Source organism: Ceratotherium simum, chromosome 35, assembly GCF_057802395.1.
Source record: "Ceratotherium simum simum isolate JZ-2026a chromosome 35, ASM5780239v1, whole genome shotgun sequence".
Taxonomy (NCBI): domain Eukaryota; kingdom Metazoa; phylum Chordata; class Mammalia; order Perissodactyla; family Rhinocerotidae; genus Ceratotherium; species Ceratotherium simum.
The window spans coordinates 4003243-4015764 of NC_141934.1; the positions used below are offsets into that span (position 1 = coordinate 4003243).

The 12522-nt window shown below is 52.6% G+C and overlaps 1 protein-coding gene and 1 pseudogene across 2 annotated transcripts; one reads left to right on the forward strand and one right to left on the reverse strand.

The window, feature by feature from the left end:
• Positions 1–795: 795 nt before the first annotated feature.
• LOC101398241 (proteasome subunit alpha type-1 pseudogene) lies at positions 796–2631 on the forward strand (annotated as a pseudogene).
• A 4045-nt stretch (positions 2632–6676) lies between these two features.
• Positions 6677–10473, reverse strand: LOC101391804 (glutathione S-transferase theta-2B-like). Of its 2 annotated transcripts, XM_087423874.1 has the most exons (6): positions 10226–10473; positions 9709–9784; positions 8995–9082; positions 7758–7908; positions 7495–7668; positions 6677–7181 (listed from the first exon to the last, which is right to left on the reverse strand). In XM_087423874.1, exons 1-6 carry the CDS (start codon positions 10298–10300, stop codon positions 6972–6974), a joined length of 774 nt encoding a protein of 257 aa, XP_087280000.1. In that variant the 5' UTR covers positions 10301–10473; the 3' UTR covers positions 6677–6971. The 2 variants fall into 2 exon arrangements, with proteins under 2 accessions (XP_087280000.1, XP_004443158.1); XM_004443101.3 differs by lacking the exon at positions 10226–10473 and having other exon boundaries at positions 6679–7181; positions 9709–10218.
• Between the last annotated feature and the right edge of the window lie 2049 nt (positions 10474–12522).

The window sequence follows — 12522 nt, forward strand, 5'->3', positions numbered from 1 at the left end:
AACAATTGCCGGAACATATCATTCCAGTACGAGGAGTCCAGTAGAAGTACACAGTGACCTGGGAGTCTTGTCGCCAAATTATGAAGGAAATTTGTAAAGTCTGGCCCATTATGCAGCATCTTCACTGCAGTTACCACTCCCAATTGTCAGGCCTAATGAAATGAACAAATGGCATAATTAAGACCCAATTGGCTCAACTCACAGATGCATTTTCTTTGCCTCGGCCTAAAGCCCTTCCACTGGTATCGTTAACCCAAGATCAACACCCTTTGGCAAGCATCCATTGTCTCCATCTGAGATTATTACTGGGAGACCTACGCCTCTAGAGGAAGGATTATATGAATCTTCATTACTAAAAGGTGACATACTTTACCATTGTAAAATGGTATGTATGTACATACATACATACCATTGTAAAATCCTAACTAAACTGTTAAAAGAACACTCGAAATTGGTTGCCGATGCATGTGATGCAAACTTACCTACGGAGGAAGATATACAGACTCATGATTTACAGCCTGGTGACTATGTTTATCGGGAAGTCACCATTTAACAAAGCTCCTTACAGCCTAAGTGGAAAAGACCTTATCAAAGGACCATACCATCAAAATGGTAACCTTTTCCCAAGACTGATAGTTAGTAGCTAACAATTGGGGCAGCTTGGCAAGACAAATGTTGTGACAAGAGGAGGTGAGTCCAGTAAGAAACAAAAATAATGGCTATGGTCCCTTAATTACTGGACTCGTCCAGACTCATTGGAGCCCTCAGGACAGGATTCATCAAATTGAATATGCAATGGAAGCTGTCAGACAAGGTTCAGCCACAGTTGGTCTGGAACTGAAAACCCATGCAGTGTCGAGTGCATTGAGGAGCGCCCAGCAGAGCTTGCAACTCATCAGAGATAAATTCTCCATGCTGACAACTGTAGTGGTGTCTCGCTTGGAGGACCCACTGCTGATGCCAGACTGTTGTGTAATTTCATGCACCTGGATAATTTTATGCACTTGGATTCCAGATTTGTATTTGACAGACCTCTCCCTGTGTCTAATCTTGTGTCTCTAACGGGAAGCAAGACCCAGATACCACTGCAAGAGTGTGGCTGCAGACCATATGGTGCCAGGCTGCTTATTGCTGGTTATGATGATACAGGCCGTCACATTTTCCAAACCTGTCCACCTGCTAACGATTTTGAGGGCAGAGCGATGTCCCTTGGAGCCCATTCTCAAAAAGCTCCCACTGATTTGGAGAGACATATGTCTGAGTTATGGAATACAATTTGAATGAACTGGTTAAGCATGATGTGTGTCCATTAGGCGACACACTTCCTGCAGAACACAGCCTAAGCACAAAGAATATTTCCATTGGAATTGTCGGTAAAGACTGGAGGTTACAATTTATGATGATGATGTGCTTCCGTTTCAGGATGCTCTTGAAGAAAGACCACAGAGAAAGGAATAGCCTGACCAACCTGCTGATGAACCTGCAGGAAAGGCTGATGAACCAATGGAACTGTCGGGGGAAGAGGGAGAATCTCCCTCTGCCCTTTTCCTTAAGGTTCTTATGGCTGGCCAAATAATCAACAAGACAGGTTAGCAGGAGAAAATAATACCAAGTTTAATAACATGTATACATGGGAGAAAGCAGGGACACTGCGTTTCTCAACACAATAGCAGAAATTCTCGTCTTAAATACCATGTTCAGCCAATGACAAAGGAGGATGTTGGGGGTGGGGGGAGTCAGTTACAGGAGATTACCACTAAAGCACAGTAAACAAGAGTAAGGTTATTATGCAGCTTTAAGGCCTCAACTTCCACATTGATAAGCCTCTAGAAATGAGGCCATCCCCCTCTCTTCTCAAAACAGAGAGGGAGATACCTTTACAAATGGAGATTTCCCTTATAAATGTAAATGATTGTCTGGCAACTCCTCGCAGGGTCATCCAGAGAATGTGGCCAGAGAGACGGCCTTCTGATAAGAGGGGCTTGTTGGTGCCTTTCCTATTGTAACATTTACCCTACGTTATCTTTACAGCCATCATGATAGATCTGTTCCAGGAAGGAGCCACCATGTCAAATTCTTTAGGCAGTTAGTGGGGGAGGTCAAATGTCCCTGGAGAAAACAACCAAGGTAAAGAGATAGATTTCAGGGTGGCCAAATCTTGATCTCCCACAGAACATTAAGTTATAAACCAGTCTACGCATGTAGCCTCAAGTAGGCAAGAATGTGGAACACATACTGATGACAAGAGTCTATACTTTGAACCAAAAGATACAGAGTGGTGGAATGGTATGTTTCAGGAATCAGTCCAGACGTTAGTTTTTCCAAGCAACTACCGAACCGATATAATGGGGTGCATTTTTCTTTGAAAGAGTCTATAGAATCGTTTTCTAGAAAGTATAGGTGCAATATTATGATTTATAAGAATAAATCATATATATTTGGTTTTCATCCACAGTTCCTGTATGACAGCTCCCAAAACCAGTGGAATTTCCTGAGTGTTGAGAGTGATGAAGATGTCTTTTGTTGTGTTAATGAAGTGACTAAGGATGGGGGCTGGTAGCCAATGGAGTCAAGCCAGTGATTAGAGGGTGGGAACTCTCAGTCCTCCCCCCCATCTCCAGAGAGGCATGAGGAGCTGGAGGTTGAATCAATCACCAATGGCTAATGATTTTAATCAATCATGCCTCTGTAATGAAGCCTCCATAAAAACCCTAAAGGATGGGGTTCAGAGAGCTTCTGGGTTGGAGATCTGGGGGAGACTGGCACACAATGGGAGGGCATGAAAGCTCCGAGCCCATTCCTCATACTGAGAATAAGCAAGGGCTCGATCTGCTCACCAGCAGACACAAGCCAATCTGTCAAGGGGCAAGGCGGTGTAGAGAGAAAACTTTATTAAGCGATGAGCTAGCTGATAGGAAGATGGCGGACTATCGTCCTAAATACACCATCTTAAAGGGGAATGGAAGGGAAATGGGGTGGGGGAGGGGGCTCAGGAGGGTCAGATGTTGGATGAGCACAGACCTTGGGGCGTCTCTCAGTAGACAAAAGTTTTGGATCTGCTGAATGCGACATTCCTGAGGAATCTAAGAAAACTTTAGTTAGGGCTGGCCCCCTGGTCTAGCGGTTAAGTTCGGTGTGTTCCACTTCGGTGGGTCGGGTTTGGTTCCCGGGTGTAGACCTACACCACTCATCGGCGGCCATGCTGTGGTGACCCACATACAAAACAGAGGAAGATTGGCACAGATGTTAGCTCAGGTCGAATCTTCCTCAGCAACAACAAAAAAGAAAACTTTAGTTATTTCCTTATCGGGGAGAGAAGGAACAGTTTGCGCAGAGGACTTAAATCTTCTGCTAACAAGTCATTCTCTCTACTGGTTACTGATTAGTTTGCCTGTTTCCAGTTCTAAGTGTTCCTTCAAAGCACACTGTGAGAAGAAGATGGGGGAGGCAGGGGTTTAGACATGGGGCCTCTCATGCTAACTCGGTCTTAATACCTTGTCCTGTACATCACTTCCTGGCTGTTCCTGAGTTATATCCTTTTATAAGAAACCGGTGATCTAATAAGTAAAATGTTTCTCTGAGGTCTGTGAGCTGCTCTAGTAAATTAACTGAACCCAAGGAGGGGGTCGTTGGTACCTCCAAGCTGTTGCCAGTGGGTCAGAAGCACAGGTGACAACCTGGGCTTGTGACTGGCGTCTGAAGAGGAGGGGGTGCGTCTTCTAGGACTGAGCCCTTCAACTGTGCAGTCTGATGCTAATCTCCGGGCAGAGATGTCAGAATTGAGGTGAATTCTCAGGCACCAGTAGGGTGCAGTGGCCTGGTGCCGTGGGGGAAACTCCCCACACATTGGATTTGCTGCTCAGAACCAATTTAATAGGTACCTGTACTAATGTTTTCATATGAAGAACATAATGTCTTTGTAATTTTAAAGGCAACTGTGAAGTAAAACTCTTTCACCTGCTGGTGAAAAAACAACAGATACTGGGAGTGATGTTCCTGACAGGCTGGGAGGACAGGCCAAGCCACTGCTCCCGTAGAACCTGCCAGGACAAGAGACTCAAAGACAAATGGCTTTGCTCACACTCAGGGTTGCCTGAGGCTGGAGCCAGCAGGATCCATGTGCCCGAAGAGCCCAGGGAGGGGGTGGGTGTGGGTTGGCGGGTAGCTTTCAGCCAAAGTGAAGTTGCCATCCTTCAGAACGGGCACCCTGCTCATCCTGTGACTTGGGCTAAATTCTTGTTCAGATTATGCCCTAGGGCAGGGGTTTAGGACACAGGTGGTCAGATGGGACCAGGGCCAGGAATCCACCATCCCTCTACCTCCTCCCAAGCTGGCCCACTCAGCTGCCCAAATCACCATACTGGCAAGGTTTGGGACCCACCTGTTACAGACTGGATGTCTGTGTCCCCATCACCCTCCCAAATTCATATGATGAATTCTTAACCCCCAAGGTGATGGCATTAGGAGGTGGGATCTTTAGAGGTGATTAGGTCATGAGGGTGGGAATCTCATGAATGGGATTAGTGCCCTTATAAAAGAGACTGCAGAGAACTCTCTAGCCCCTTCTGCCATGTGAGGACAAGGAGAGAAGATGGCCATCTATGAACCAGGAAATGGGATCTCATCAGACACTGAATCTACTGGCAGCTTGATTTTGCGTTTCACAACCTCCAGAAGTGTGAGAAATAAATCTTTGTCATCCCAGCCACCCAGTCTATGGAGTTTTTGTTATAGCAACTCAAGCTGTCTAAGACATTACCCGAGGTTCACAGGGAGGGGACATGGGGAGGTGGCTGTGTTCTGACATAACCACCTTCCCTCGGGGTAAGGGAGCCTGCCAGGCACAGAGACAGATGGGAGGGAGCCAGAAAGTTCTAGGCTCAGAGAAGGGGGTGGGGGTGAGGAGGGGGGTGTGGCACGGGAGGGGCAGGACCTGTGAGCAGCTCTGCAGTGTCCAGCTCGGAGGGGATGCCATTCCTCCTGGACAAGATGTGACAGTGCAGCCAGGCTGGGACAGCAGGTCCCAGGCCCATGGTGGGGCAGGACATTGTGACCGGCATAGAGATCTGAGGGCAGGGAGAGATATTACCCTCAATTGTGACCAGAGCCACTGGGGTGCTGCCACGGCTTCCCAGAGCTCAGGCTTCACCAGGAGGGCAGCGGGAGGCTGACTCTTTCACTGCCTGGAAGGACATGCCAAAACGAGGTTGCAGGAAAGAAAAAAATCAAAACTGAAACCCAGCAACGAGCTCGAGGCTTAGGAGGCAAGTCAGGGGAACAAAGAAGCACATCGAGCCATCCACTAAAGCTAGTCCACTTCAGGGACTTGAAGATAGCAGTCTTTCTCTCAACCCCTTTCCATCACCGTCAGGATGTCATCCCAGGTAGTTGGGGGTGACTACACCAGGGGTTGAGCCTAGCGTTCCACAGCCGGTATTCGGGATGCCAGTATGGTCCTGAAGCCAATGTCTTCTTATCTCCTGTTTGGTTGAACTCCCTCACTGTGGCGCACCCCATCTTTGTTAGGAAGCTGAGGGAAGGTGCACGACTGATGTTTCCTACCTTCCCAGGGGAGTGCTATTTGGGCTGGGTATAAAACATGAGGTGGGAAACCCACGTGCCTCAGAATTGTTTTGCTTTTCTAGCATTCCAGTTCAACTAGATGGAGCCATTCTGATTCCCAGGCAGAAATGGCCACAGGGATGCTATCGGCCACCAGCTTCTCCCACAGAGGGATTTAGACCACCGAGTGGGTGCAAAGAATTCTAAGATGGCTGGAGACATCTGGAATTCAGATGAATATACTGGAGTTATAGAGCATTAGAGACAGGTTCAGCCCCGTCCTGTAGACACCAGATGCCATACAGTAGGTGGGAAGCTGGAGGAGGTCAAAGGTTCCTGACACAGTCAACATCACCACACCAACGGGTCTTTGCTCAGGCGGCAGCAACAGTCCTCCAATAACTGCAGTTGAACCGGGATTAACGTTTTTCCAACACTCCCAGGACCGGTTTTGTCATTCACCTTGAGAGGTACGGCACCCTCCATCTGGTGCCCCTTCTCCAAGGTCTGAGCTCAGCCCCCCGGGGCCCTCCTTGGTGTTCTGGAGGCAGCAGCACCCTCCTCAGAAGTCTGAGTTCCACAGGGCCTCTCCTCCAGCACCTAGATTCTAATAATTCCAATTTCCTCCCAAGTCCCTCAGCCCTAGGGGGAGTGGCTGCCTCTGTGATCATCTGCGTCTTCTCTGACTTCAGGGTTCTCTAATGCCTGGTTACCAACTCTTCATATAAAATCCTCTCTGTTGAAGTAACTGTTGTGGGCTCCATCCCACGGATAGTCTCCGACTGACACACCTGGAGGTTTGCGTGACAATCTATAACCCCACAGTTTGCTGTTTCTTCTGAAACTGTGCAGGGAAACAGGAGTGCTTGTTCAAAGACTATTAGTACGTCTTGTGAAACATCATCTATATCCTTTACTAGTTTGCAATTCTAATTGCTTTCTTACTCAATATTTTGTTGTCCTGGTAATAATGCTATATTGACCTGTCATCTGTGAGGTTACTTTGGTTAACTATGAGGAGTGTTACTGGAACAAACTTTTATATAATACAACAATGTAATAAAACCAATAATTCCTGGTTCCTTGATCAAAGTGTTCAGAATCTTCTTTATATTTCAAAGACCAGTGACATTTGCTGATTTTTAGTTGCTTTGTTTTGCTTCCTGTTAGTGAATTCTAGGGGCTCTTTGTATATGGTGGATTTTAGTCTTCTACTGATTATGTCTGCTGCACTTGAGGAGAAGCACTGCCAAGGACACGAGGTGTCCTGCCTGTGCACTGTTCCTCCTGGAGCCAGAGACAAGAAACTGAGTCAAGACGGAAAAGATGAAAAGGGGAAGGTAAGAAACGTTAGGAATCTTTATTGCTAATCTCCTGGCATCCAACCATCAGCCCCCATCCCAGACTCCTCAGGGGATCCTGGAAATATGACGCAGCACAAACGGATAGGCTTCTGGGAGGGTCACCAGGAATGTTTTGCTGGCTGCCCGTTCCAGGATGTTCAAGATGGGGCCGTGGGCCTCCTGGCACAACCCAGCACCCAGGAAAGTTTCCACTCGCTCACGCCATGCTGCCAGTCGAGGCCGTCCCTCAAATACGTCACAGCCAACAGCCACGGGCTGTGGGGACAAGGATGGGACAGTTGTGGGGATACTGAGGTCCCAATGCCAGCAGGACTGGCACAGGTGTCTGGTCCTTTCCCCAGCCCCCAGGTGAGCCCAGGGCAGTGTGGCCAGCCTCAGGGCCCAAGAGCACCAGGGTGAAACCCCACAGCCAGGAGGGCTGCTGGAGGTCAGAGCTCCAGCACCAGGTCAGCTGGAAACTTGCTCAGTGATTCTGGGCAAAGTCCTGACTTTCTCTAGGGCTCAGTGTTTCTGGCTGTCTAATGGGGGTGGCAGTAGGAGGGACGCTGCTCCGCCAGCGAGCTCGCACCTGCACCAGCTCCTCCAGTGCCATGAGGTCAGCCAGCGTCACTTGCTGGCTGGTGAGGAAGGCCCTGTTCCCCAGGAACTTGTCCTCCAGCTGCTGCAGGGCCTGGTCCATGGCGGTCCTGTTGCGCCTCACCTTCTCCTCTGGCACCTGGGTCCCAGTGAGCGGCATAATCACCTGACGGGGACAAAGGGTGGCCTCAGTCTGTGGCCCCTGCCTCCTCCCGGTCCCGGACAGTCAGCCACTCCCCACACGGCTCTCCTTACCTGGGTCCACGGGGGCACACCAAAGGTGCCACGGATGCAGTCGGCATGCCAGCCCAGGTACTCATGGATGCGGGCGCGGGCCTGCAGGTCGGCTGGGTACCAGTGGTCCGCTGTCTGGTACTTAGCGCTCAGGAAAATCAGAATGGCCACGCTGGGGACAGGGGCAGGAGCCATGGCTGAGGACCCTGGCTCGTGCTCGTGGAGCCCTGAGGCTTGTCTGCATTTGATGGCCTCCCCTCCCCAGCTCCCTGGGCACTGCCTCCTCTCTCTCCTCTCACGGTGCCCTCCTGACTATCCTCCCTCCTTTGATGTCTCGAGCACTGACTCTTGGCAGGACCTTTTGCTTTGCACTTTAAGAATCTCATCTCTGGAGCCTGCCCTGATGGCCCAGTGGTGAAAAGTTTGGCAGCCCGGGTTTGGTTCCCTGTCTCAGAACCACACTTGTCTGTCAGTAGCTATGCTGTGGCAGAGGCTCACATAGAAGAACTAGAAGGACTTACAACTAGAATATACAACTATGTACTGGGGCTTTGGGGAGGAAAAAACAAAACCAATCTCATCTCTGTGACATTCCAGCAGCTGCCCTATGAGGGAGACTTCTCCCCACGAGACTAAGGCTCAGAATACTTAAGTGACTTGTTCAAGGCTGCACAGCTCAGAAAAGGCTCCCTGGGCCCCTGGAACCCTGCATGGGGCTGGCACACAGCGGGTCCTCAATGGAGTCCCTGGCATGTCCCAGTGCATGGGGTGGGGACCAGGAGGGGAAGCACGTCCTCAGGTCTGTGGCGCATCCCTTCTGACAGGTCCCCCAGCCATCAGTCCTGTAGCCGCCTGGCCTCCTGGCCTCTTCCCGCCTGGGGGCTGGCCCTCACCACCAGCTGCACCCTCAGGCCCTGGCAGATCCTGGGCAGTAGCCTGAGGAGTCAAGAGAGGCCCTTTCAGCTGCTGTTGTTGAAGCTACTCTGTCCAACACTGGACAAATGTCCCCGTGTCCTCTCTTCTAATGCCCCGGAGTCGGGGGTGGAGAGGCCCCGGGGTCGAGAAGAGGTGGCTGAGGACAACAGAGGAGCAGACAGGCTGTGTCGGCCCCTGGTCATCCTGTGCTCCCCCAGGCAGTCTGCTGCCCCACACCCCTCACCTTGGCCCTCACTGCCCCTCAGGGTCTGGGAGGGCCCACGGTGGGAGAGCCAGGGGCCGGGTGGGCTGGGGCTTAGGAGGCGGGAGGGAAGGAGAGCACCTTTCGGTCAAGACGAAGTCCCCGTCCTGGAGGGTGGGCAGCCTCTGCAGGCTGTTAACCTGGAGGAACTTGTGGCTCAGGTGCTGTCCTGAGGAGGAGTCAGGAAGGGCCTGCAGGGCAAGAGCCACACCCGCCCTGCCCTCCCTCCCCTCCCCACCCAGAGCCCCAGAGCAGGCTGGCCTGAGAAACAGCAGGGTCTGGGCACAGGGCCGGCTCTGCCCCAGTCCCCGTGTGGGCCTCCTCGGCTGGGCCTCCCTGCCCTGCACCTCCCAGGGCAGCCGAGGGGCTGTGGTGGGTGCAGGAGTTGCTGTGGTTGAGGGAAGAGAAGTCACGGAGCTAGGACTGGGGGCTCAGCTCTTCCCATCTCTCAGTTCTCACAAAAAGCATGGCGTGCTCCCCGAGGTCTTGAGTGTTCATGCCTTTAAATACCTGCTTTCAAGACAGGAACTCTGAAAATCCTCTTAAGTGTCTTCTCTCCACCCCAGAGTAGAAGATCACCTTATCCTCCTTTCCAGAGTGGAAAGCTAATGTTCAGGGAGGGCCTGTGACTTGTCCAAGGCCACACAGCTGAGGGCATTCTCCCATGGGAGGCTCTGTGGGCGATGAGGGGGCTGTGCGGGCCGTGGGGGCTGTGGGGACACTCAGGGAGTTGCCGGCCGAGGGGCCTGTGGGTGCACCGGGCCTGTGGACACCTGGGGAGCCGCCTGCGCCCACCTTTGAACAGCTCCACGGTGCGCATCTCCAAGGGGATGCCGTTCTTCTTGGCGAAGATGTAGACGGCGCGGCAGGGCTGCGACAGCAGGTCCAAGAAGAGCTTCAGGGACATGGCTGGGCGGCGGGGAAGGCGGTCCGCGACAGCAGTGGCGGCGGGCGCAGAGCAGCCTCGGGAAATAGGGGTTCGGGCCCCGCCCCCCTGAGGCCGCAGCCAGTGGGGGGCGCGCCCCGCCCGGAGCGCTGCACGTCTGATCCCGCCATCGCCCCGCCCGGCCTAGACCCGGGTCCTGGTCCCTGACCCGTCCGTCCCCGCCCAGACCCGGGTCCCAGGGGACGTGCGGGAGAAGACAGCTGCCGGCCGGGGTGGGTGCTCGCCCTCTGCATCTCCCCCTATTCCAGGCACGGCGGGAGGGGCGCGGGGTCAGGGAGACCACTGCCGCCGATCGAGCCGCAGGGCAGGAATGCCCCCCAGAGCCTCCCTCCCCTCTCTTTCCTCTGCTGGCTCTGCCCACCGCACCCCGACATCCTCCAGGCGCCGCAGGGACGGTCGGGGCTGGGCGCCCGGCTCAGCGAGTCTTTCAGAGCAGCCCATCCCCCGGCCGCGACCTAAGCAGGTGATCGGATGGCGTCCCGGGTATTTTTGCAACTGGAACTCGGGAGAGAGGAGGTCCCTCCGGGGAGGTACAGGTGGGCGTCAGGAGCTGGGACCACCGGTGCTCACACTTCCGGAGCTCCCGAGCAGGCTGGCCTGACAGGAAGGAGCTCACTGCGAGGAAAGGAGAGGTGAGAAGAGAAGCAGGTTCTGACCCCAGTTCCCTCTGCCGGCCAGCTACACGCCGCCCGCCCCCCCCCCCCCCCAACTGGCGGGCTTGCCTGAAGATCCCTCTTTTTGCCTAAACCAGTTGGCATTGAGTTTCTGTCCCTTCTAGGGAAAAGAATTCTGACAAATAGCAAAGAGGTTCCAGGGGGTCCCTGCTACACAGCGCCAGACACTTGGCTGACTCGTGTCCTCCAGGTGTGTGGCAGGGGGACCTGGGAAGCCCGGAACTTGGCTTTTTAGCTGGGATTTCCAAGCAAAGAGGTGAAGGTCTAGCCTGGGTAACTCTTCCTGCCTGTAGTGAGTCAGTGAGGAGAGAGCGAATGAGGAGAACTGGCAAGCAAACCAAGAGCCAGGACTTGATGATGTGGGGAATTTTCAGTTTGTCCAGATTGCAAAAAACACTAAGTCAGGAAAGCACAACCCTCTCTCTGTCCTGAGGGTCACTGAGGACTTTTATCTGTGCACACCTAGGCTCCTATGGGCTTAAAGGGTGTGTGTGCGGGGGTGGGTGGGGGTGGGGTGTGTATGTGTGTGTGTGGTGTGGTGCATATGTGTGCAGGGGTGTGCATTGAGAGCAAGGAGGGCACAGTAGAAAGAACCTGAGTTTAAATCCTGGCTGTCACTCATTAGTTACATGACCTTGAGCGTGTCATTAACTTCTCTGAGTCCTGGTGCCTTTGCTGTCAAGTGACGATGAGAATTCCTCTACTCGCAGGTCTGTTGTAAGGCATAATTTTCAAAATATCACTAAAAATCTCTGAGCCCTGGGCCTCAATAGGTGTTCGCTTCTTTCTTTCTACTGTGCTTGCGTTTTTATCACTGTTTTCTGTGCATGCTTTCACATTACAAAGTCCATCTATTTGTAATTTGAATGGCTGCAGAATGTTCCATCCAATTGCTATATGGGCCTGTAAGTGATATTTGATGTGTCACTAGACTTGACTCCCCAAATAGGCACATGCGTCAGTCTCTGTGCCTTTGCATGTGACACACTCTCTGCCTGAAAGAAGACCCAAGGCCACCTCCGCTCACTGTCCTAGCCTCCAATCCTCCTTGGAACCTCAAACCCCCCAGGACGGCGCTTGGTCCACACCTTGAGGTCGGGACCTGGAAGGATCCATTCCACGACCCCAGTCTAACAGAGCAGTGAGAGGTGAGGAAAAGAGCCTCTCGGGCTTTGGGTGGGATGGGCCTGCAAACAAGGGCCATTTTCAGTTTCTGTGAGGAGGGTCCCCATGAGGCAAAGTCTGGGTGAACCAGGCACAAGCTTCTAGAATCCCCTCCCATTGGAGTCACACAAGGCACGCTTAATTCCCCCCAGCAAGGAGCTGTGACAACATGTGTGCAGTGTTGCCAACCAGGGAAGCTCATTAGAGACTCAGTGCCCAGGGGTTATACTGGGGAATGATCCTGCCTGGCACGTGTCCAAACTCTAGACTCCCAGAAGGAAAGTTTGTGTTGAGCATAAACCGTATTGTTAGCACCGACGGTTTAGGTACAGGGAGCCACTCTGGATGTCTGAAGCTGATGGTGGGAAGCCTCCCAAGTCCACACCGCCAAGGGCCAGCCTCGACAGCAGCCCTTTCCAAGAACAGCAGTGAGGCCTGTGATGTCAACTTTTCTCTGTACAGCCCACCCCATAGCCCTTGGCTGGGGTGTCTCTACAGCAACATTATTACCAGGAGGACCCCATACAGCTGGGTGAGGCCAGTCTGCAGTCTGATCTCCGTTATGCCTTTGAGGGGTCCTGGACTTAGCCAGTCTAAACAAAGCCCATTCACCATAGAGCCCATCTTAGAAAGCCGGGGGGCTTCCTCCTTCAGCTTCTGTATGAGCCTTTTTATCCGGTCTGAGGCCTCAAATCAAGCACAGCACAGCTCTGGTAAGTTGAAGGTAATCTGAATGCCTTCCAGAGCTGTCATTAAAATCAGGGCACACACACAAGACCAGCCTCAGAGGGCACACGTGGTCCCCCTGGAGCAGAGCCCCAGCAG

Excerpts from the sequence above, each read along its gene's own strand:
- LOC101391804 (XM_087423874.1), bottom strand. The coding sequence starts at position 10,300 with ATGGGCTGCTCTGAAAGACTCGCTGAGCCGGGCGCCCAGCCCCGACCG. Across the intron at positions 9,083-9,708 it reads CACCGTGGAGCTGTTCAAAG|GACAGCACCTGAGCCACAAG; the intron begins GTGGGCGCAGGC and ends ACTCCTCCTCAG. Across the intron at positions 7,669-7,757 it reads GTGTGCCCCCGTGGACCCAG|GTGATTATGCCGCTCACTGG; the intron begins GTAAGGAGAGCC and ends TGTCCCCGTCAG.